General features: G+C 46.1%; 1 protein-coding gene across 2 annotated transcripts in view; it reads right to left on the bottom strand.

Annotated features, from left to right (window-relative positions):
- COL4A1 (collagen type IV alpha 1 chain) overlaps positions 1–20634 on the bottom strand; it is a 191070-nt gene that overhangs the window by 37367 nt on the left and 133069 nt on the right. For both annotated transcript variants that reach the window (XM_079971031.1, XM_079971030.1), the window contains exons 34-39: positions 14298–14450; positions 7221–7319; positions 6953–7042; positions 6668–6807; positions 3188–3314; positions 3008–3088 (exon numbers count right to left, since the gene is read on the bottom strand). In XM_079971031.1, the coding sequence (XP_079827157.1) occupies positions 3008–3088; positions 3188–3314; positions 6668–6807; positions 6953–7042; positions 7221–7319; positions 14298–14450 (690 nt within the window). The remainder of the gene's footprint in view (positions 1–3007; positions 3089–3187; positions 3315–6667; positions 6808–6952; positions 7043–7220; positions 7320–14297; positions 14451–20634) is intronic.

Below are 20634 nucleotides of genomic sequence, written 5' to 3'. Positions count from 1 at the left end.
TAACATTTACAGTTTGTGGCACATGTCATTTTGCTGTTTTTACACTTGCACCAAGGAGTTCCACAAAGATTAATATTTTTGAAGGAGTCAAGGGTGGCATCACTTGTTAGCAGCACAGGTTGCAGTTCTCTGCTTTCAAATGTCCAACACAAGTCTTCAAGACTTGATTTCTTGAAATGACAAGCTTCGTTCCACACTGCTTTCATAATGAGTTGTTTTTGCACCATTTTGGTGCTATTCCCTGGTTAATATAATTTATTAATTTTGCAGCAACGTGCGTAAATATGGTCAAGCGCAAGTGGAATGTGCATGTCATGTGTTTATGTGCCTGTAACTCTCTGGCCAGAGGATGTCATGTTGCTGTCCTCTGACTCAAGAATGCTCCAGCGCAAAAGCCCTAGTGGAAGCGCAGTCTATCCTCTTCCCCAGTCAACAGGCAGGGGTCCTTTAAACAAGAGGCTCCTGTCACTGAAGAAGCTAGCAACTGAGCCTGAGGATGAATGCTGCTAAAGCAGTATTTATATTATTTTATTATTCATCCAAGAAGGCTCCTAGAGTGGGTTACAACAAGACAGTCTACCTCTCATGGACCTGCAGCCCATGGGCCATACAAAGCCCTCCAATACTTTTGAAGCACCCTGTGGGGCACCCCAACATTTCTGTGGAATATCTGTGGAATATTTTTAAAACCCCCAATTTCAAGCTGTTCCTAACCTCCCTGGGGTTTCACCTAGCACCCTCATATTACTTTCAGGAGTTTCCTGTGCACTGAGGCTTCAAAGTGCTCTCCAAAATGTTCTATTCACTCTGTTGATGCTTCTGGGTGCAGTTTTGGGAACTGATGGTGATGTCTTCTGAAGTTGAAGACTAATGATTACTGGTGATAGTTGCCAAAGGTACCACAGTGGGAAACAGACAGAAGAACAATGGCCAAGCAATTAAAAAAAGCAGTCAGCTGGGGATTAACTAGCACTACTTTGCTGTGCTCTATTCAAATATACAGCACTTTAGAAAATGCTGATTTCTCTTTAACTATTTACAGTGAACTTGCGACTTATGCAGTTTTAGTATTATGTGGTTAATAGCCAGTTGGTTGAAATCACACAAATGAAATGCATGGAAAGTGGAGAGCTTAAAAGCTCTTTTTGTGCAGGATTTTCCTGCTGTGGTAAGAGTTTTTATGCAAGGTGCAGACCCTGCCTATCAGCTCTGGGAAGCTCTCATGAGATCTCACTCACACATACACACCCCGGAACATAACCCCTGTATACGTTGTGAGTCTACTGTACCTGAAAAGTACTGTCCTCTGCTAAAGATTGCCAATTCTGCTCCCTTTCCACACACCTCAGCAACACAGGTTTACATCTTTTGTCTAGCAGAAAGCTCTACTGAATATAATTATTTCTGAATAGATATGATTTGAATTGCTCTTATGGACCCGTCTCTCTCTGTGTGTAGAGATGGGTGAAGACTGCCTGTCTTACCCAGTGTGTGCATCCCCGTCCCCCCCAGTGTGTATGTCTGCTGGCATGCAGCCCACAGAGGTGTGGTAAATCCTCAATGTGGCCCTCAAACAGAAAAGGGTTAACTATCCAAGTCTTGTGGAGTCTCCACCCTGAGCCCTGCATGGAGCTGCCCAGAGTGCTAGTGCCTTTCCTTGCAATTATGAGAATGTGCCGGTCATCTATTGAAGCATCTGATTATCATCTTATCCACTTTTTAAGGCTCTTAGGCATTATTAAATCTGTTCCCAATATGGGCTAATATGGTCCAGAATTATGTTATATAAAGCCAGAATAGCAACACAGAAGAGTTCTATAAGCTTGGCTTTCAAAGCTTTGCTTTCTTTTGTTAGCAAAGTCACTTAAATAAGGCAGCTGAAATCCATAGAGAAAATAAATTCTGATAACATTTTACTGAGGGAATTGAACAAAAATATTGTATAATTTTAAGAGAAAGAAACAGGAAAGCCTAAAGTAGGAAAGACAGAACCTCCCTAATTTACCCCATTAGCTGGTTTATTGAAAACAGAATTCACTCTTAAATTATACACTGAATTATCTCTGTTGTTGAACGTCTAACATACTTGTCAAATTATATTTTTGCCTTCTAATTTTAAAAATCCACATGCCCTTAACATCCATTTTTTTAAAATGCTGTGTAAATCACAAAGAGTAACTGTCAGGGACTCAGCGGGAGCGCAGGGAGGAGAGGAGATGGAGAGCGAGGGGGAGCAATCCGAGGGCAGCGTAGGAGAAGATGACAGCAGCCCGATAGATTCCATGAGCCTCTCCAGCGAATCGGAAGATTCACAGAAGGGGGCGCCGATGGGCAGGGCAAGGGGCGACCCAAGGGGGACACCCCAGAAGCAAGGGGCCAGCGGGGACTCCCAGAGCAGCAGTTGGAAATCAGGACCAGCTTCCCCACCAGAGCGTAGTGGGGGGGGGGGGAGTCCCAGGTATCAGAGCCCACATATGCACCACCAGCGAGAGAAGATGAGTCAGGGTTGGCCACGCCTCCATCGGAGAGCGAGGGAACGGTCAAGAGGAAAGTTGCAAGCTGGGCGCGCGCGCCAAGTTCAAATGTACAGGCGAGCGGCACAGAAGGTAGCCCGGATAGGGAACCAGGTCCTAAAGCCCGCCGGAAGGAGGGGCAAGAATCATCAGGGTCAGCGTCAGAGGAGTCCAGGAAGGATGAAACCCTAGCGGGCAGGAGGGCCCAGAGGAGAAAGGAACTTAGGAAGAGGTGGAGCAAAGTGAGAGTCTTAAACTGGTGTGGAAGGGGCGGAGACTCAGACGGGACTTCGCCGGTCTAAGGTCGAGACGTAGAGCTGCGCGCTGCGGCTTTAAAATGGAAACTGAACCTCAATAAAGACTTTTGTACATAACTACAGCCTAGCGTTGGTCCTCTGTGAGCTGGGACCTGGAGGCAGCTCTGACAGTAACCATTATGTTGCTGTTTTTAGAGTGAAATAGCAATTTTGACTTAAAAAATATTATTTATTTACCTTTTTCTCCTTTTAAGCCAGGAAAACCATCTAAGCCTGGTAATCCCTTTCCACCTTTTTCACCTGGGATTCCTGGGATACCTTTATAATAAAGAAATATAAGATTTTAGTGTTGTCAGCTGAGTACTTACTAGGCTTAGCTTTATCATAAAATACTGAAAGAAGCTTTGGATCACTTACCTGGAGAACCCTGAAGACCTGGTAGCCCTTTGGCACCTGGGGAGCCAGGGATGCCTGGAATTCCTGGAACACCTCTTTCACCTTTCTCTCCAGGCACGCCAGGAATACCTGTCTTTCCTGGGTCTCCCTGTAGGGTAGAAAAATGAACAGTAAATTCTGCAAACATTTAACAATTACAATATGCATTCTAAAATCATTATAGTATTCATATCTAATGTTTGAACTCACTGTAGTTACACTAAGGTAAAAACTATGTTTTACAGCCCAACTGTAAGTACAGTTAGCATGCCAGCTGCCTCTCCACTACAAACCAACCCTGAAGAAGGACTAGGGGGGATGCTCATCAAATTTGCAGATGACACCAAACTGGGAGTTTTCAAAATGACCTTAAAAGAATGGAGAACTGGGCCAAAACTAACAAAATGTACCGTACTTCTCTTGGGAAATTGGATGGGTGACACATGTGAAAAGGAATGAGGGGGTCTTAGCAGACCACAACCTTAACATGAGTAAACAATGTGATGCAGCATCAAAAAAGCTAATGCTATTCTAGGCTGCATCAACATAAATATAGTGTCCAGATCAAGGGAAGTAGTAGTACTGCTCTGTTCTGCCTTGGCCAGACTATATTGGGTCCTGGGTCCAATTCTGGGCAACACAGTCAGAGGAGGAGCTAGCAGGTACCCAGAGCGGTGGGGGCGGGGCTAGCATCCCAGGGGGTTGTGCCAGTGGCAGCAAGCGTCCCAAGGGGGGGTGTCGCCTGCGGCGATGTCACCCCTCCTCAGGGATGACACCCGGGGCAGGACGCACCCGCCGCACCCCCCTTTCTCCACCAGTGAACATAGTTTAAGAAGGATATTGACAAACTGGAACATGTGCAGAGGAGGACAAGCAATATACCGTATTTTTCGCCCAATAGGACGCACTTTTTCCCCTCCAAAAATGAAGGGGAAATGCATGTGCGTCCCATGGGGTGAATGCAGGCTTTCGCTGAAGCCTGGAGAGCGAGAGGGGTCGGTGCGCACCGACCCCTCTCGCTCTCCAGGCTTCAGGAAGCTATCCGCAAGCCTTGCAAGCCTGGCGGGAGGTCCCGCGGGCTCGCAAGGCTTGCGGGCAGCAGCCTGCAGCCCACAAGCTCGGGGGACAGCGGGGAGGCGCAGCGCCGCCACCCCGCTATTCCCCGACCTGGTCTGGAGGCTGGCGGGGGGGGGGGAGAAGTAGGCTTGCTTCTCCCCCCAACCAGCCCCACAAGCTTGGGGGATAGCGGGGAGGCAGAGCGCCGCCACCCCGCTATTCCCCGACATGATCTGGGGGCTGGCGATGGGGAGACGCAAGCTTGCTTCTCCCCCCCCCACCAGCCCCACAAGCTCGGGGGATAGCAGGGAGGCGGAGCGCTGCCACCCCGCTATTCCCGGACCTGGTCTGGAGGCTGGCGGGGGTGGGGGGAGAAGCAAGCTTGCTTCTCCCCATCACCAGCCCCACCAGCTCAGGGGACAGCAGGGCAAGCCGCTGCCCCACGGAGGCTAGAGAAGCTGTCCCTGAAGGCAGAAGAGGGAGATGGAGCACTCCGTCTCCCTCTTCTAGCTTGGGGATGGCTGCGCAAACCTGGGCAGGAAAAAATTTTTTTCCCTTGATTTCCCCCCAAAAAAACTAGGTGCGTCCTATGGGCTGGTGCGTCCTATAGGGCGAAAAAAACGGTAATAAAAGGTCTGGAAACCACGACGTATGAGGAATGTTTCAGGGAGTTGGGTACATTTAGCCTCGAGAAGAGGAGGCTGACAAGTGGTATGATAGACATCTTCAGATATCTGAAGGACTATCACATGGAAGATAAAGCAAGCTTTTTCTTTTTTTGGTAACATAGTTTATTATTACTTTTCCTCTTTTAACTGTTTAACATGGTTGCACTGAGATATATATTTGTTTACATTAGAGCGTATGACATAAAATTACATAAAAATAAAAATAAAACAACAATAAACACTCAGATAAATGAAAGCTTATTTTCTGCTGCTCCAGAGAATAGGTCCTGAACGAGGGGATTAAAATTACAAGAAAAGAGATTCTTGGAAGAACTTTATGGAACTAAGCAGAACAGACTCCCTTGGAACCAATGAGGAAGGTGGTTATGTTTAGCCTGGAAAAGAGATTTCAGACATCTCAAAGGCTGTCACATGGAAGGGGGAACTTGTTTTCTCCTGCTCCAGAGGGTAGGACTAGAACCAATGGATTCAAGTTACAAGAAAGGAGATTCCAACTAAATATCAGGAACTTTCTGATGCAGGTACGTAGCCGTGTTGGTCTGACAGAGTTGAAATAAATAAAAAAATAAAAAATTGTCCAGTAGCACCTTAGAGACCAACTAAGTTTGTTCTGGGAATAAGCTTTTCGTATCTGAAGAAATGTGCATGCACACAGCTTACGCAGAACACACTTAGTAGATCTCTAAGTTGCTACTGGACATTTTTTAAATTTTTTTAATTTATTTCAACTTTCTGATGGTAAGAGCTGTTTGACAGTGGAACGGTCTCCCTTGGGAAGTTGGAGACTCTCCTTCATTGGAGGTTTCTAAACAAAGGTTGGATGGCCGTTTGTCAGGGATGCTTTAGCAGTGACTCCTTTATTGCAGTGGGTTGGACTAGATAACCCTTGGGGTCCCTCCAACTCTACAATTCTATGAAACCATCCTCAGGAACGAGATTTATGCAGTTGAGAAACAAGGCGGATCGGGGCTGCTTAACCCCCCCCCCAATCGATTATCCTGAAGTTTCTCCTGAATCTTGCTTCCCAGATTCTTTTATCACTGTGGGGCTTTGAGTCCATGTTTAACCTCAAACCCTTCAAGGGAAAAAGCAGTTAGGGGTAGTTCAAGGGGAAAACATTAGGTGAGCAAAGCATCCCACCACCACCACCCATTTCTTCACTGCAAATCACTTCCCAATACAATTCTGAAGCAGAGAAGTGGACTAATATTATACATAGCTCCATTGTAATGTGCAGATGAAAAGAACTAAATTTTGCATGTTCATAAAGGCTAGTGCCTTTTAAATTTCTGGCCGCCTCAGCTCCTGGGAACCAGCACCCCCTGGACAGCCCCAGAGGCACCATTCGCCTAGGGAGCTTATAGCCAGGGCTGCAGCAACAAACAGCCACACAAACCTTTGGAAGGCAGAAAAGCAAGAGGGCATCAGAGGAGGGAGGGAAGGAAAGAGGGACAGAGTCTAGTGTTGCCTGACTATCATTCAAGGCACCCCAGGGTGTCATGGCACACTGGTTGAAAACCCCTGAGACCAATGCTTTTTGGGAGAAGGCAGCTTCCAATGCAAATGCCCTTCTATCCTCAACAATTGTTTTGAATACAGCCCGTACTCTTGCACATCAGTCTTATGCCTTGGAATCAGAAAGAGATGCATTGTGCACAGAAACCTTTACATTGTTTAGGATATTTAACATAGTTTATCAACAACTGTGGATGGATACCTTCTCACCAGGAGCCCCGGGGAAGCCAATTCCTGGAAGCCCAGCCTGCCCTTTTTCACCTTTCACACCTTTTGCTCCAGGTAACCCATGTTTCCCTGCCTCACCAGGAAGGCCTTGCACACCCTTTTCTCCTGATGGTCCTAAAAATAAAAGTTTGGATTATATTATATTTTTCTTTCTTAAAAGTAACATAATGTGTTAAAACTAATCTGAACATTTTGGTTACTGGGAAATGGGTGGGAAGTTAGCTGATGTATAATTCCAAATAGCCAAAGTTAATATTACCTGGGAGACCCATTTCTCCCATGGACCCCTTCTGTCCAGGAGCTCCTGGTTCACCCTGGTATCCTGGAGGGCCTTGGTCCCCTTTTGGCCCTAAAATGGAAAGGGGTTATTAAAAAATATATTGAACTACATGACTCATTAAAATACAATGTAAAGGTGCCTGCTAGATTATGAAAGAGCCCAGCAATGCTACAAAAGTAGAACTGTAATTAATAGTCACACGCAGAGGCTTCACATTAGTGATAAAAAGGAAGTCAGGGTTTCATACCTGCTTGTCCAGGTAGACCAGGCTCCCCATCCTTCCCTGGCATTCCTGGTGTGCCAGGATCCCCTGCAGTTCCCTTCTCTCCTAATGGTCCCAGTTGTCCTAGAAAGCATAAAAATGTTGCTTTGCGTCATGGTTCTCTTTCTACCACATCTGAAGTATGTGAGAATCACTCTGAGAATAGCATGACAAATCAGTTGATATAAATTTAGTTATTCTGCTACTGTAATAAATCAATCAATCAAGAGTTTATACAGAATATATAACTGAACTACAGCTTGACTTCATTAGGATTTAAATCTAAATTTCAGTTTTCAACACTAATTTGTTGTTGTTTAGTCGTTTAGTCGTGTCCGACTCTTTGTGACCCCATGGACCAGAGCACGCCTGAGCAACAAAACATGTGAAATGGCAGCAGGGGCACAAGTATCTCTAAGTATGTCCAAGGTGCCTTTTTCTCATTTTTAATGGATTCAGGGAGTGGGAACTTTTAGACAAGGAACACATAGAGCGGAATATCTTATATAGAGAGGATAAAAACATGAATGGCCTAACTTTTTGAAATAAAAAGCAATTATTTCATTATATTCTCCCTTGTTATATGTCTTGTTTCCCAGGATTTGCAACATAAAAGGTTTTTAATTGATTTTAACATATTATTTATTATAGTGTAACCCACCTTTGGCAAGTAGCATTATTTTAACAAAAACACATTTTCATAAGCTGGGAGAAGTGATCAGTAAGTATGTCTTATCCATTTCTATATACATCTGAAGGGCTTTCTATTTTGCTGTGTGAGTGCATGCAGCTGCCGTCTGATTGCCTGCATTCGTTTATTCGCAACGTTAGAGGTTAGAGATCCGCAACGTTTCATATTCAAGAATGCATTATTAGCCTCAGTTGCTAATAAAGGTAAAGGTAATGGACCCCTGGACAGTTAAGTCTAGTCAAAGGCGACTATGGTGTTGCAGCGCTCATCTCTCTTCAGGCAGAGGGAGCTGGCGTTTGTCCACAGACAGCTTTCCAGGTCATGTGGCCAGCATGACTAAACCGCTTCTGGCGCAACAGGACACCGTGATGGAAATCAGAACACACGGAAACGCCATTTACCTTCCCGCCACAGCGGTACTTATTTATATACTTGCACTATTATGCTTTTGAACTGCTAGGTTGGCAGGAGCTGGGACAAAGCAATGGGAGCTCACCCCGTTGCAGGGATTCAAACCGCCGACCTTCTGATCGGCAAGCCCAAGAGGCTCGGTGGTTTAGACCACAGCGCCAACTGCATTCCTAGTTGCTAATATATGATGTGGAAATGAGAAGACAATTAGCAGTGTTTTTTAGCTCCTGTACAAAGCAAATGAAGAGACATCTACTTAACACAGAAGTGGTACGCTGTCTAAAGAAAAATCATTTAAAGAAAAAAAAAATGTCCTTGAAACTGTAGGGCAACAAGTGATTCTGAAACATTTTAAAAGCAGTTCTATGGATCTGGAAAGAGGTAAAATGGAAATTTGATTATCTGTAACGTCACCCTCCCCAGGGATCCTGGAGGGCAGTAACGAGACTGGGATGGCTTTTCCCACCGGTCGGTCAGGCAGGGTGAGGATTCTCAGAGCAGTCTAGCCGCGTGACTGGGGCGCTTCCCGGGAGTTGCGCGGGGCGGCATTCAGTCGCTGGGTGGGGAAGACAGGCGGGGCGAGAGGGAGGGAGCCGATCGCAGCCGCCCAGCGCGAAGCCAGCGAGCCCGATCCTGAGTCCGATCCAGCGGCAGAAGCAGCGGCAAGCGGACAGGGAGGCGACTCAGTCTCCGTTCCTTTCGCGCTCGCTCCGGGCGGGTTGCGCAGAGCAAAAGGCATCCGCCCATGCCGGGCAGCGAGAGACTCTTGGTGGAATGGGGAGAAGCCGTAGGACAGGGACCAGAGCGGCAGCCGGAGGCAGGGTAAGTCCCTCCAAGAGGACGGTTCTCATCTGGCTTTTCCTGGGGTAGAGGAACCCCTCAAAAGCGCAAGCAGGTGGCAAGGCAAATAAGCGGAAAAGAAAGAGATCACAATTCTCGCCGTCTTCTGCCTCCTCCACCCCTCCTGCGCCTCTCCTTCCTTCCAGGGCCTATGCCAAGTCTCCCCACCCAAGGGAGCGCAAGAAAGGCAGCAAACGTCCAAGGACTTGGGATGGGCGAGGAATAGGACTCAGGGCCAGCAAGTGGTGGGCGCCCTGGACATTTTCTCCGATTTTGAGCCCTTATCAGCCTCAGATGAAAGGAAAAAAAAGGCAAGCTGACTGAAGAAGAGTTGAAAGTGTCACCCCTGAAGGGAAGGTATTTTCAATCAGAAGCCAAGAGAGTCCTGGAACTCCCTGAGGAACAATCCATGGAAACAGGCAAATGCTCCAGCGGCAACCAAAGGAGCCAAGTCTACCTTTCCAGATGGACAGCAGTGTTTGGCTACCCTGCCTTTTCCAGACTTATTCCAAGAGCTGTGGAATGCTGAATGGAAAACAGGGGGACGACACAAACCACAGACATTTCCAAATCAGGGCTTTGCTGTTTGGCCTCAAATCTTCTCGGAGAGTCTTCTGCAAACTCCTAGTTGCTCTGGTGTGTATGGACTTTGGGAGTATGGCTGTACCCCTGCTTAGATGATAACCTGATACGAGGCCCATCAAGGGAGCAATGTGAAATGTACTCTCAAAACAACCTCTCCTGCTTCCGATCACTAGGTTGCTGTGGGATGAATGCACCAACAGAGAATTGGCCTTCAGGTCTGCTATATGCATTCCCACCATGGTCCATGCTGCCCAAGGTCCGACTGCTGAGGTGGAAGAAGTGGTGGTGACATCCTACTGGCCACACAGGCCTCCCCCATCTGTCCTCGGGATGCGAATGGGATCCGTTCTGGAGCCCCGTTCGCATCCTGAAGCGAACACAACCTGTGTCTGTGGGTCACGTTTCGCCGCTTCCGCACATGCACGTGACGTCATTTTGACCGCCTGCGCACGTGGCGAAACCCGGAAGTAACACGCTCTGTTACTTCTGGGTCGTGGCGGAGCACAACCCGAAAATACTTAACTTGAAGCACATTTATCCTGAGGTATGACTGTACAGGATACAGGATGCAGTCCGTGTGCCAGCATCCCTTCTGCATCTGCTTCATTAGAAGGATCTTCTTCAGGGACCATTTGTTCACTACCACCCAGAACTAGTCCATGAGGCAGCCACACTAATATAAGATGGGGGACACCTGACTTCCGGGTTCTGGTAATAAGATACCGTATTTTTCCTTCTATAACACGCAGATTTTTTCTCCTAAAAAGGAAGGGGAAATGTCTGTGTGTGTTATTGAGCGAATGTGTGGTCCCTGGAGCCAAATGGCGCAAGGGGAGGCAAAAAAAATCAGGCAAAAATCAAATCTCGCATCTCCTAGAAGGGAAACCTGAAAAGAGGAAGCGGCTGCTTTCCTGCATTCTGCCTCAGGGTCTTACTGCCCACCCACCTCTGTTTCCTTGCTGTGTTTGCTCAAACGGAACAAAGAGCAGGGAAAGCCCCTCCCCACCAGGCAAGCAGAGGGGAAAGCAGAGTGTCTCCGTGCTGCTGAAAACATGCAGGAGGGAGAGAGAGAGAGAGAGAGAGAGAGAGCTGGCTGGCTTGGGTGGGTAGGTGAGGGAAAACTTTTGCCTTCCTTTCCTCCCTCCCGTTATACCCCTCTCCTGCATTCTTAGCCAGCTGCTTCTCTGCACACCCCTCTCGTGCTCCTTGTCCTTTCTGTGTTTTTCCTTCCCTCCCCACTTAAAATGTGGTTAAAAAGCATGGATCCACATGGATCCTCAGGATCTTTGCATTGGGTCACCCCAAATTCACCATCAGATCACATAGCATGTCCATGGCTACAGCCTGCCCCCCAAAAATCACGCACCCACTGTTGCCTGGGGCTGCAATGGTGCAAAAACGTGGTTAAAAAGCATGGATCCACATGGATCCTCAGGATCTTTGCATTGGGTCAGCCCAAATTCACCATCAGATCACATAGCATGTCCATGGCTACAGCCTGCCCCCCCAAAATCACGCACCCACTGTTGCCTGGGGCTGCAATGGTGCAAAAACGTGGTTAAAAAGCATGGATCTACATGGATCCTCAGGATCTTTGCATTCGGCCACCCCAAATTCACCATCAGATCACATAGCATGTCCATGGCTACAGCCTGCCCCCCCAAAATCACGCACCCACTGTTGCCTGGGGCTGCAATGGTGCAAAAACGTGGTTAAAAAGCATGGATCTACATGGATCCTCAGGATCTTTGCATTCGGTCACCCCAAATTCACCATCAGATCACATAGCATGTCCATGGTTACAGCCTGCCCCCCCAAAATCACGCACCCACTGTTGCCTGGGGCTGCAATGATGCCAAAATGTGGTTACAAAACATGGATCCACATGGATCCTCAGGATCTTTGCATTGGGTCAGCCCAAATTCACCATCAGAGCACATAGCATGTCCATGGCTACAGCCTGCCCCCAAAAAATCACGCACCCACTGTTGCCTGGGGCTGCAATGGTGCAAAAACGTGGTTACAAAGCATGGATCCACAGGGATTCTCAGGATTTTTGCATTGGGTCACCCCAAATTCACCATCAGATCACATGTCTGTGGCCACAGCATGAAGCACAAAAATGATACATCCACTGTTTCATTCAGAATGTTTTTTCCCTTGTTTTCCTCCTCTAAAAACGATGTGCGTGTTATGGTCAGGTGCGTGTTATAGAGCGAAAAATACGGTATGTCGGCTTCCTTTAGAAGAAATTGAACAATCTGGTAAAGTGGCAGGATTTTTATTAAATAGGAAAAAAACTAAAGTTATAGCAAAAAATATGGATCAAGCAACAGCAGAAGTAAAGCAACAACAAATAGGTATTGAAGTAGCGAAAAAAGTAAAATACTTGGGAATATGGCTAACCCCCAAAAATATTGATTTGTTCCAGAACAATTATATACCGGTATGGAATGGAATTAAGAAAGATTTGGAGGTGTGGGGAAGGTTGAAATTATCCTTTTGGGGCAGAATTTCAACAATTAAGATGTGTGTACTCCCAAAGATGTTATTTTTATTTCAGATGATTCCGATACTTAAGGGGACAATGATCTTTAAAGAGTGGCAAAGAGTGATTTCAAGATATATCTGGCAGGGCAAAAAGCCAAGAATTCAATATAAGTTATTAACAGATGCAAAAGAAAGAGGAGACTTTGCTCTGCCAGACTTGAAACTTTACTATGAAGCATCATGTCTCTGTTGGTTAAAAGAATGGATAAAACTAAAGAATACAAAATTATTGGATTTAGAAGGATTTGATAACAGATTTGGGTGGCACGCGTACTTATGGTTGGAGAAAAAGAAGAGTCATAGAGCTTTTGAAAACCACATCTTCCAAAGATCTTTAATTGAAGTATGGGATAGATATAAAAATTTATTGGAATCAGGAATTCTACACTGGTTGTCCCCACTAGAGGTTATGAGTGTTAAGAAAACTAATATGAGAGGGAACTGGATCACTTATGGAGAATTGGTGGTTAAAGAGGGAGAGAAATGGAAAATGAAGCCATATGAACAAGTAAAAGAATATGTATTTGATTGGTTGCACTACTATCAGATAAATGATATGTTTAAAAAAGAGTTGAAAGAGAAGGGTTATATAGTAAAAGACTCAAAATTTCAAACAGAAATTGTGAATAATGATTGTAAGATAATCTCTAAAATGTTATTGGAATGGTATACGATGGACGAGGAAGTTAAGTCGGTAATGATTCACTGGGCCAGAGATTTTGGTTACAATATATATTTTGAAAACTGGGCTAAAGTATGGAATGATAACCTGAAGTTTACAGCATGCACCACCTTAAAGGAAAATGTTATGAAAATGGTATATAGATGGTACATTACACCTGTTAAATTAGCAAAAATGTTTAAAACTTGTAATAAGTGTTGGAAATGTAAAGAGAAAGAAGGAACATTTTTTCACATGTGGTGGGAATGCAAGAAAGTAAGGGGGTTTTGGGAGATGATATATAGTGAGTTAAAGAAGATGTTGAAATATAATTTTGTAAAGAAACCAGAAGCCTTTCTTTTAGGAATGACAAGAAATTAAATAAATAGAAAGGATCATAAGCTCTTTCAGTATGCAACTACTGCAGCGAGAATATTGATGGCCCAAAAATGGAAGCAGGAAGAATTACCGACGCTTGAAGAATGGAGAATGAAGTCAACGGACTATGCAGAACTGGACAAACTAACTGGAAAAATAAGATATCAACGAGATCACAAGGTCACTGAGGATTGGGGAAAATTTTCTGAGTATTTGAAAAGTGTATGTGATGAGCAAACAACGCTAGTGGGTTTTAAAGAAGCTTTGTGAAAGAATAAGGAATATTGCAAGAATGCAAATATGTTTGTAAAGGTATCTTAAAAGGCGATATTAATTTTGGGAATGCATAGATAATAAATTCAAATACGGATGATTGTCAGAGAAGCTGAGGGAAGTCCAAAAGAGAAAAATATGTTAATTGGGTATTGTTAATTGGAGATATTTGTGAAAGCTTAATAAAAAATTATTTTTTTTTAAAAAAGAGATATGTCGGCTTCCTAAGAGATCGGACAGCCAGTCGTGCCAGTAATTCCCCTGAGGGTAAATGAGGGTAATTAACCCTGACTACCCTACCCCAGAGTGGGGTGGGGGGGGGCTGCGCCACCCGCAAACCGTCCGTTATCTGCGCTCCGCAACAAGATGCGGAGGCAGGGATGCACGAATTTGGCATGATTTAAGACATTCAGTCCATGTTAGTATGCATCTTCTTCACTTTCTGTTAGACCATATGCAAAGATAAGAAGAGGTTTTTTTGCTGGTAAAGGAGGGTAGCTGACGATGCTAGCAAACCTCCTTGAGGTTCTTTTTTATTCTTTATTCTGCAGGATCTTTATTCTGGTTTTTGAGACAAGCCAAACACTGCGGAAGGGGGTTCAGTGCATCAGAATGTGTTCAAAATAGAAGAGAAGTTACATGCAAAAGGCAGATGCTATTTAATTTTACAGACCTTTACTTCCTTTATCTCCTTTTTGGCCTTTCATGCTTTCCATGTCTACATGATCCATTTTCCCTGGCTCTCCTCGTAGACCAGCTTCACCCTTTTCACCCTTTGAGCCAGGATCACCTCTGAGCCCCACAGCTCCAGGAAAACCCCGGTCACCTGCAAAAAGCATGTGTTAGTTGAGCACAATTAAGCCTTCATGAATAAGGATATTTTCCCTCCCAGAGCACAGAAAAAACATTCTCAAACCCTCCAAAGAGGCTTGTACATAGAAATGCACAATCAGATTGAAACAGGATTTACTTCCAAGATTTGCACAGTGACAGAAAAAGGCAATCAGTTCTACAAGTACTGAATTTAGGAATAGGTTGCGAAGCAAAATTTGGGAGAGCAATTATGTGGCATCAGGCAGTGGCGGAGCTTCATGCTTTGGCACCTGGGGGGAGGGGCGGAGAGCGGGGGGGGAAGGGGCAGAGAGCGGGGGGTGGGCCTGGCGCGTGTCCTGGGGGCGTGGCACACCATCTGCGAGGATGCCCAGGGGTGGGGAACTTTTTCCAGCTGACAAGCTGGATCCTGGTGTAAGGCAATTTTCCTTTGTGATTCTGCAAAGTAAGTTCCAAACAGAGCTTGAGATCAGTGCTGGTCAGCTGATAGGCTTTCAAGCTCTGCTTTGGCAGGAGTCAGGTGCACTATGAGGAACCTCAGGAGGAACTCTGCAGCTCAGCCTGTTAAGTTGTGGGCAAACATATCAGACGACACAGCGATTCTTCAAACAGCTCTTCTTTATTCTGAGGCCAGAACTGAACTAAACTGAAGGGCGCAGTCAGCCTGCTTATATAGAGCTCCAGTACCTTGTTACTGTAACAACTTGCTAAAACTATCCAATCACTGAACGTCACTTTCAATCCTTCATTTGCATACAAACTACGCAATCACTGAACATCACTTTTGATCCTTCATTTGCATAACTATCTACAGTATCCCCCTGCTGGCCCAGGGTGAGAACTTCAGTACATAACACCCCTCCCCACCAAGATAAGGCATTAGTTACAATCGTGATGGTTTCCTTATATACAGCACTACACGTAATGGTTCAATTAGGCACAAAAGCATATCAGTTACATTTCACATACTTAGACCAACAGTGATACATGTCCAACAACATAGTCCTTTAAATAAATTGGGTGCTTGGAAACTCTGCCAGACCGCCGGGGACTGGTAGCTAAGTCCGGGGGGCCACCCAATTCTTGCTGAGGCTGTGGTGCAACCCTAGGTGGCGTTGAAACCAAGTCCCCTGGATCTGCTGCTGTGGGTGGAAACTCCGCAAGTGGAGTTGGTGAAATGTCAGGCACGGCAGTGGTCTGAGTCTGTGGTAAGTCTGGCAGGCCCTCTGAAGTGGCTTGGTTCGGGTCCATGCCGGCAGTGGACCTGAGAGAGGTGTAGGTGGAGCCTCACCATCTGTAAGTGTCTGTTCCGGAGCCACGAGCGCAGTTGGGGGCACCACGGTAGTGTCCAAGTCCCCAGCCCTGCGCCTAAACTAGTCTATGTGCTGGCGCCACAAGCGTCTGTCTTCGAGCGCCACCTGGTACGAGTGAGGTCCAGTGACTCCCACTACTGTGGCTGGCACCCAAGGAATGAGCTTGCAGGGCAGCAGCTGAAGAAGGAGCAAAAAGGGTTTTCTTGTGTGTGTGTTTCTTTGTGGCTGATTAGCTGCTCTCCCTGGGCAAAGGTCAGAGGGGGCAGGGTTTCTGTTGAGGCAGGTGATTAGCTGTGGGAGGAGCTTATCAGAGCTTGCAGGGCAGCGGTGCGCGCCTATTGGCGCGCACAGTTTGATCCATCTTTTAGTTTTAGGGGAGCTAGTCTCAAACGTTTGTTGGGGGAGACCTAGGGTTTTTTTTCTGGGGGAGTTATTTGTCCTGTCTTCACGCTTTTTATGATGGAGGACTGCTGTAGCCACCCCCAACGACATGTTCTCAAGATGGAGGGTGAGGGAACAGCTGCAGTCACCTGCGGTTCCTGCGCAATGTTTGCCATATTGCCAAAGGTTGCAGGCAGCTTTACCTGCAGCAATTGCATGTTGTCTTTTTTTTATAAAAAATAATAATATTTATTACTTTTAAACCTTACAAAAAAAAGAAGAAAAGAAGAAGAAAAGAAAAAAGGCAAAAGAAATACAATACAATACAATATGTACAATACAAACCATGCACAACACAACATTAACACATTAAACTAAACATAAAAAATTAAAAAACATACATCATACCGTTTCAATGCCCTATCTTTCATTCCCTCGTTTCATTGACCTCCTCTCACCTCCCTTTTCGTAACCTTATCTTCCATTAATACCATAATACAGTGGTGCCCCGCAAGACGAATGCCTCGCAAGACGAAAAACTTGCTAGACGAAAGAGTTTTCCGTTTTTTGAGGTGCTTCGCAAGACGAATTTCCCTATGGGCTTGCTTCGCAAGACAAAACGTCTTGCGAGTTCTTGCGAGTTTGTTGCCTTTTTCTTAAAGCCGCTAAGCCGTTAATAGCTGCTAAGCAGCTAAGCCCCAAAGCTGCTAATAGCCGTTGTCAGGGACTCAGAGGGAGCGCAGGGAGGGGAGGAGATTGAGAGCGAGGGGGAGCAATCCGAGGGCAGCGTAGAAGATGACAGCAGCCCGAGAGATTCCATGAGCCTCTCCAGCGAATCGGAAGATTCACAGAAGGGGGCGCCGATGGCCAGGGCAAGGGGGGACCCAAGGGGGACACCCCAGAAGCAAGGGGCCAGTGGGGACTCCCAGAGCAGCAGTTGGAAATCAGGACCAGCTTCCCCACCAGAGCGTAGTGGGGGGGAGGAGTCCCAGGTATCAGAGCCCACATATTCACCATCAGCGAGAGAAGATGAGTCAGGGTTGGCCACGCCTCCATCGGAGAGCGAGGGAACGGTCAAGAGGAAGGTTGCCGGCTGGGTGCGCGCGCCAAGTTCAAAGGTACAGGCGAGCGGCACAGTAGGTAGCCCGGATAGGGAACCAGGTCCTAAAGCCCGCCGGAAGGAGGGGGAAGAATCAGGGGGGTCAGCGTCAGAGGAGTCCAGAAAGGATGAAACCCTAGCGGGCAGGAGGGCCCAGAGGAGAAAGGAACTTAGGAAGAGGTGGAGCAAAGCGAGAGTCTTAAACTGGTGTGGAAGGGGCGGAGACTCAGACGGGACTTCGCCGGTCTAGGCTTTAAGACGTAGAGCTGCGCGCTGCGGCTTTGAAATGGAAACTAAACCTCAATAAAGACTTTTGTACATAACGACAGCCTGGCGTTGGTCCTCTGTGAGCTGGGACCTAGAGGCAGCTCTGACAGCCGTGCTTCGCAAGACGAAAAAACTGCAAGACGAAGAGACTCGTGGAACGGATTAATTTCGTCTTGCGAGGCACCACTGTACTTATTTATACTTAACTCCTTATAACATTTCTACTAAAGCCATATAATTTCATTCCAACATTTTTCTAACACTCATTAATTTTACAATATTTCTATAAATAAACTTTAAACTTTTTCCAATCTTCTTCCACCGTCTCTTCTCCCTGGTCTCGGATTCTGCCAGTCCTTTCCGTCTATTCCATATGGTCCATCAACCTGGTGATCTTCTGTCCGAGGCTCTTAACTCTTTTCCAAGTCCCTTCTGCAGATCTTCTTCATATTTATACATGCACTTCTGTTGATCTTGTTCTTAATTTCCTTCCTTTGATGCCGAGGAGTAGATCTCGGGGAGGCTCCAACCTAGCAATGTTTTTATTCCTTCTCGACAGGTCAGCCAAATCTCCGTAGTTAGCACTAAAGTCCAAAAGATGTTTCAGGACGTGTTTCAAAATCCCTCCAAAACTGAAAGGCCCCACAACTCCAATCTCCTCCTGGCCCAAGTCCAAATCCCAAAGGTCAGTACATCCCTGCATGAGGGAATCTATCCAACTTTCCTTCTCAAATCCAAGCAGGGTTCCAATCTTCAAAATCTGACTTTCTCTAAATTCAGTCATAGAAGGCAACAACTTATATTCATCAAATTGCCTCTGTAAGACTGGGACTCTCTCCACTTGTATTACTTTAGGTTCAACAACAACTTTCTCCCTTGCCTTCTCAACAATTTGCCATGTCAAAGTAGATTCCTGAAACAATTCCTGAATAGTTTCTGTATAGATGTTCACTTTTTGTCCCAAATCAGTCACTTTTTGTCCCAAATTGTCAATTTTGATAGTCATCACATCCGTCTTCTTATGAAGCTGTTCCAATGAAGCACTTATCTTGCATAATGCAATCACTAAGGCTTCTTCTGTCGACATTCTTACCAATCCAAGGTCAATCCCTGGTTCGCACAATTTTTTATCTCTGCAGCTGGTAATCCCCCCAGCTCCACTCCTGTAACAGTTTCAAAGGCTCCCTCTAGAGGGAAACAATTTCTATTTGTATCAATCCTTTTAAACACAGTTCAAGCAACAAAATTAGTTTCAATTTTTGGTTACTTTTACTCCTTTTTAAACGCAGAAGGAAACAATGGAAACAATATATTTCTCTTATTTAGCTATCTGTCCACATACGTTTTATTCACAGTCAATGAACTTTCCCAAAACGTCAGTCTGACTAGCAGCCCGTTTCCAGGTTCGAAGCGGTGGTAATTTATCTTTCTTCGCTCTCTCTCCTGCAGGCTTACACGATCCCAAATTTTCCCCCTCTTCTCCTGCTTCCAAGGGGGGGGGTTAATGATTTTAACCGATGGACGTTTATTCCTTTACAGAAGACTTTCCGAGACTTTAGCTTGCAGCCTCTTTGCTTCAGTCTATTTACAAAAGGGGAAGGCAGACTTCCTGTTTTAAACCCCCCCGTTTCGGTGCCAAATTAAGACGTTTAAAAATCCAATTTTCCGTTCTACTCACGGGTAGTTGTTTTAAGATCAAATTGTCCACAGGAAAAAGTCAGCGCTCTCCGACAACAGCTATGAGGCTTCACTCCGTGAAAGAAGAAGTCAATTCGAAGCACCGCGCCACTCACCCCACATCGCTCCGTATCCCCGAAACCGGGTTTCCCCGCGAGTAGGGGAGGTGCAAAAGGTGCCAGCCGAATCCCACGTTCACAGGCTTCTCCCACCCGTGATTTTTGGTGGGTCCCTGCCTTCGCTGTGGCGGCCAGACCCTAATTTCCACGAAGCAAATTCCTCCCGATCAGAGGAATTCAGCCATTGCTGGAGGCGCCAACCCGGAAGTCAGCAATTGCATGTTGATTGCCCTCTTAGAAGACAAAGTCCAGCAACTGGAGGAACGTGTAGCTACGCTCTAAAGAATTAGAGAGCTGGAGCTCTTCTTGGAAGCAACAGGGCACACTGTCTCCACCAAGGAGGAGACAGGGGACTCCCCTGAGAAGGAGGCTAGTTCACCAACACAGGAGCCAGATATATGGAGAAACGTGACTCAAAGAAGTAGGAGGCCCAGGGTTCGCTCTGATTGTTTAGAAATACACAATCACTTTGAGGTCCTCTCCCCTAGCATGGAAGACGAAGAGCAGACTCCATTTGAGGATCTCTCCCTCATTACAGTCGATCAGGTATATGAAGATGAGCAGCAAAGTCAGTCCTCAGGGAATGTGCAGGCGACCTTGGAATGGACAGCTCACGGAAGAACCCCGACCAAACCTAAGAGGAGGCGTGTAGTGATGATAGGGTATTCCCTACTGAGGGGAACAGAAGCAGTGATCTGTGGGCCTGACAAGATGTCTCGGGAAGTGTGCTGTCTCCCCGGGGCTAAGATCCAAGATGTAACTGAACGACTGCAAGGAATCATAAAACCCACTGACAAATACCCCTTCCTCTTGGTTCATGTGGGAACCAATGACACTGCAAGCAATAGCCTCCAGAAGATCAAAAGAGACTACGAGGCTCTGGGCAGGAAATTGAAGCAATTAAATGCACAAATTGTCAGCTCATCTGTCCTCCCAGTTGAACGACGTGGCCCAGGGAGAAAGGGGAAAATAGTGGAAGCGAACAGCTGGCTTCGCAAATGGTGTAAACAGGAACGGTTTGGATTCTTAGATCACGGACTGCAGTTTCTTGAAGATGGACTTCTGGCAAGCGATGGGCTGCACCTCACAATGGTTGGGAGGAATGTTTTTGCCAAAAATCTCAGAAACCTCATCAGGAGGGCTTTAAACTGACTAATGTGGGGGAGGGAGACAGTGCTCCTGAAGGTAGGAGTCTATCAATTGATGAAGATGATCATCCAAATGTCATAGACCAAATGGAGCAAACAGCACGCAGACCTAGTGGTGGGAGGAAAAAATCCTTAAATAAGAGACACGGGGGAATGATTAATGGACTTCAATGTC

This window comes from Podarcis cretensis (assembly GCF_951804945.1).
Source record: "Podarcis cretensis genome assembly, chromosome: 3".
Classification (NCBI taxonomy): Eukaryota; Metazoa; Chordata; class Lepidosauria; order Squamata; family Lacertidae; genus Podarcis; species Podarcis cretensis.
The sequence above is the reverse complement of the archived record's forward strand: the minus strand, read 5'-3'. Positions and strand labels throughout refer to the sequence as shown.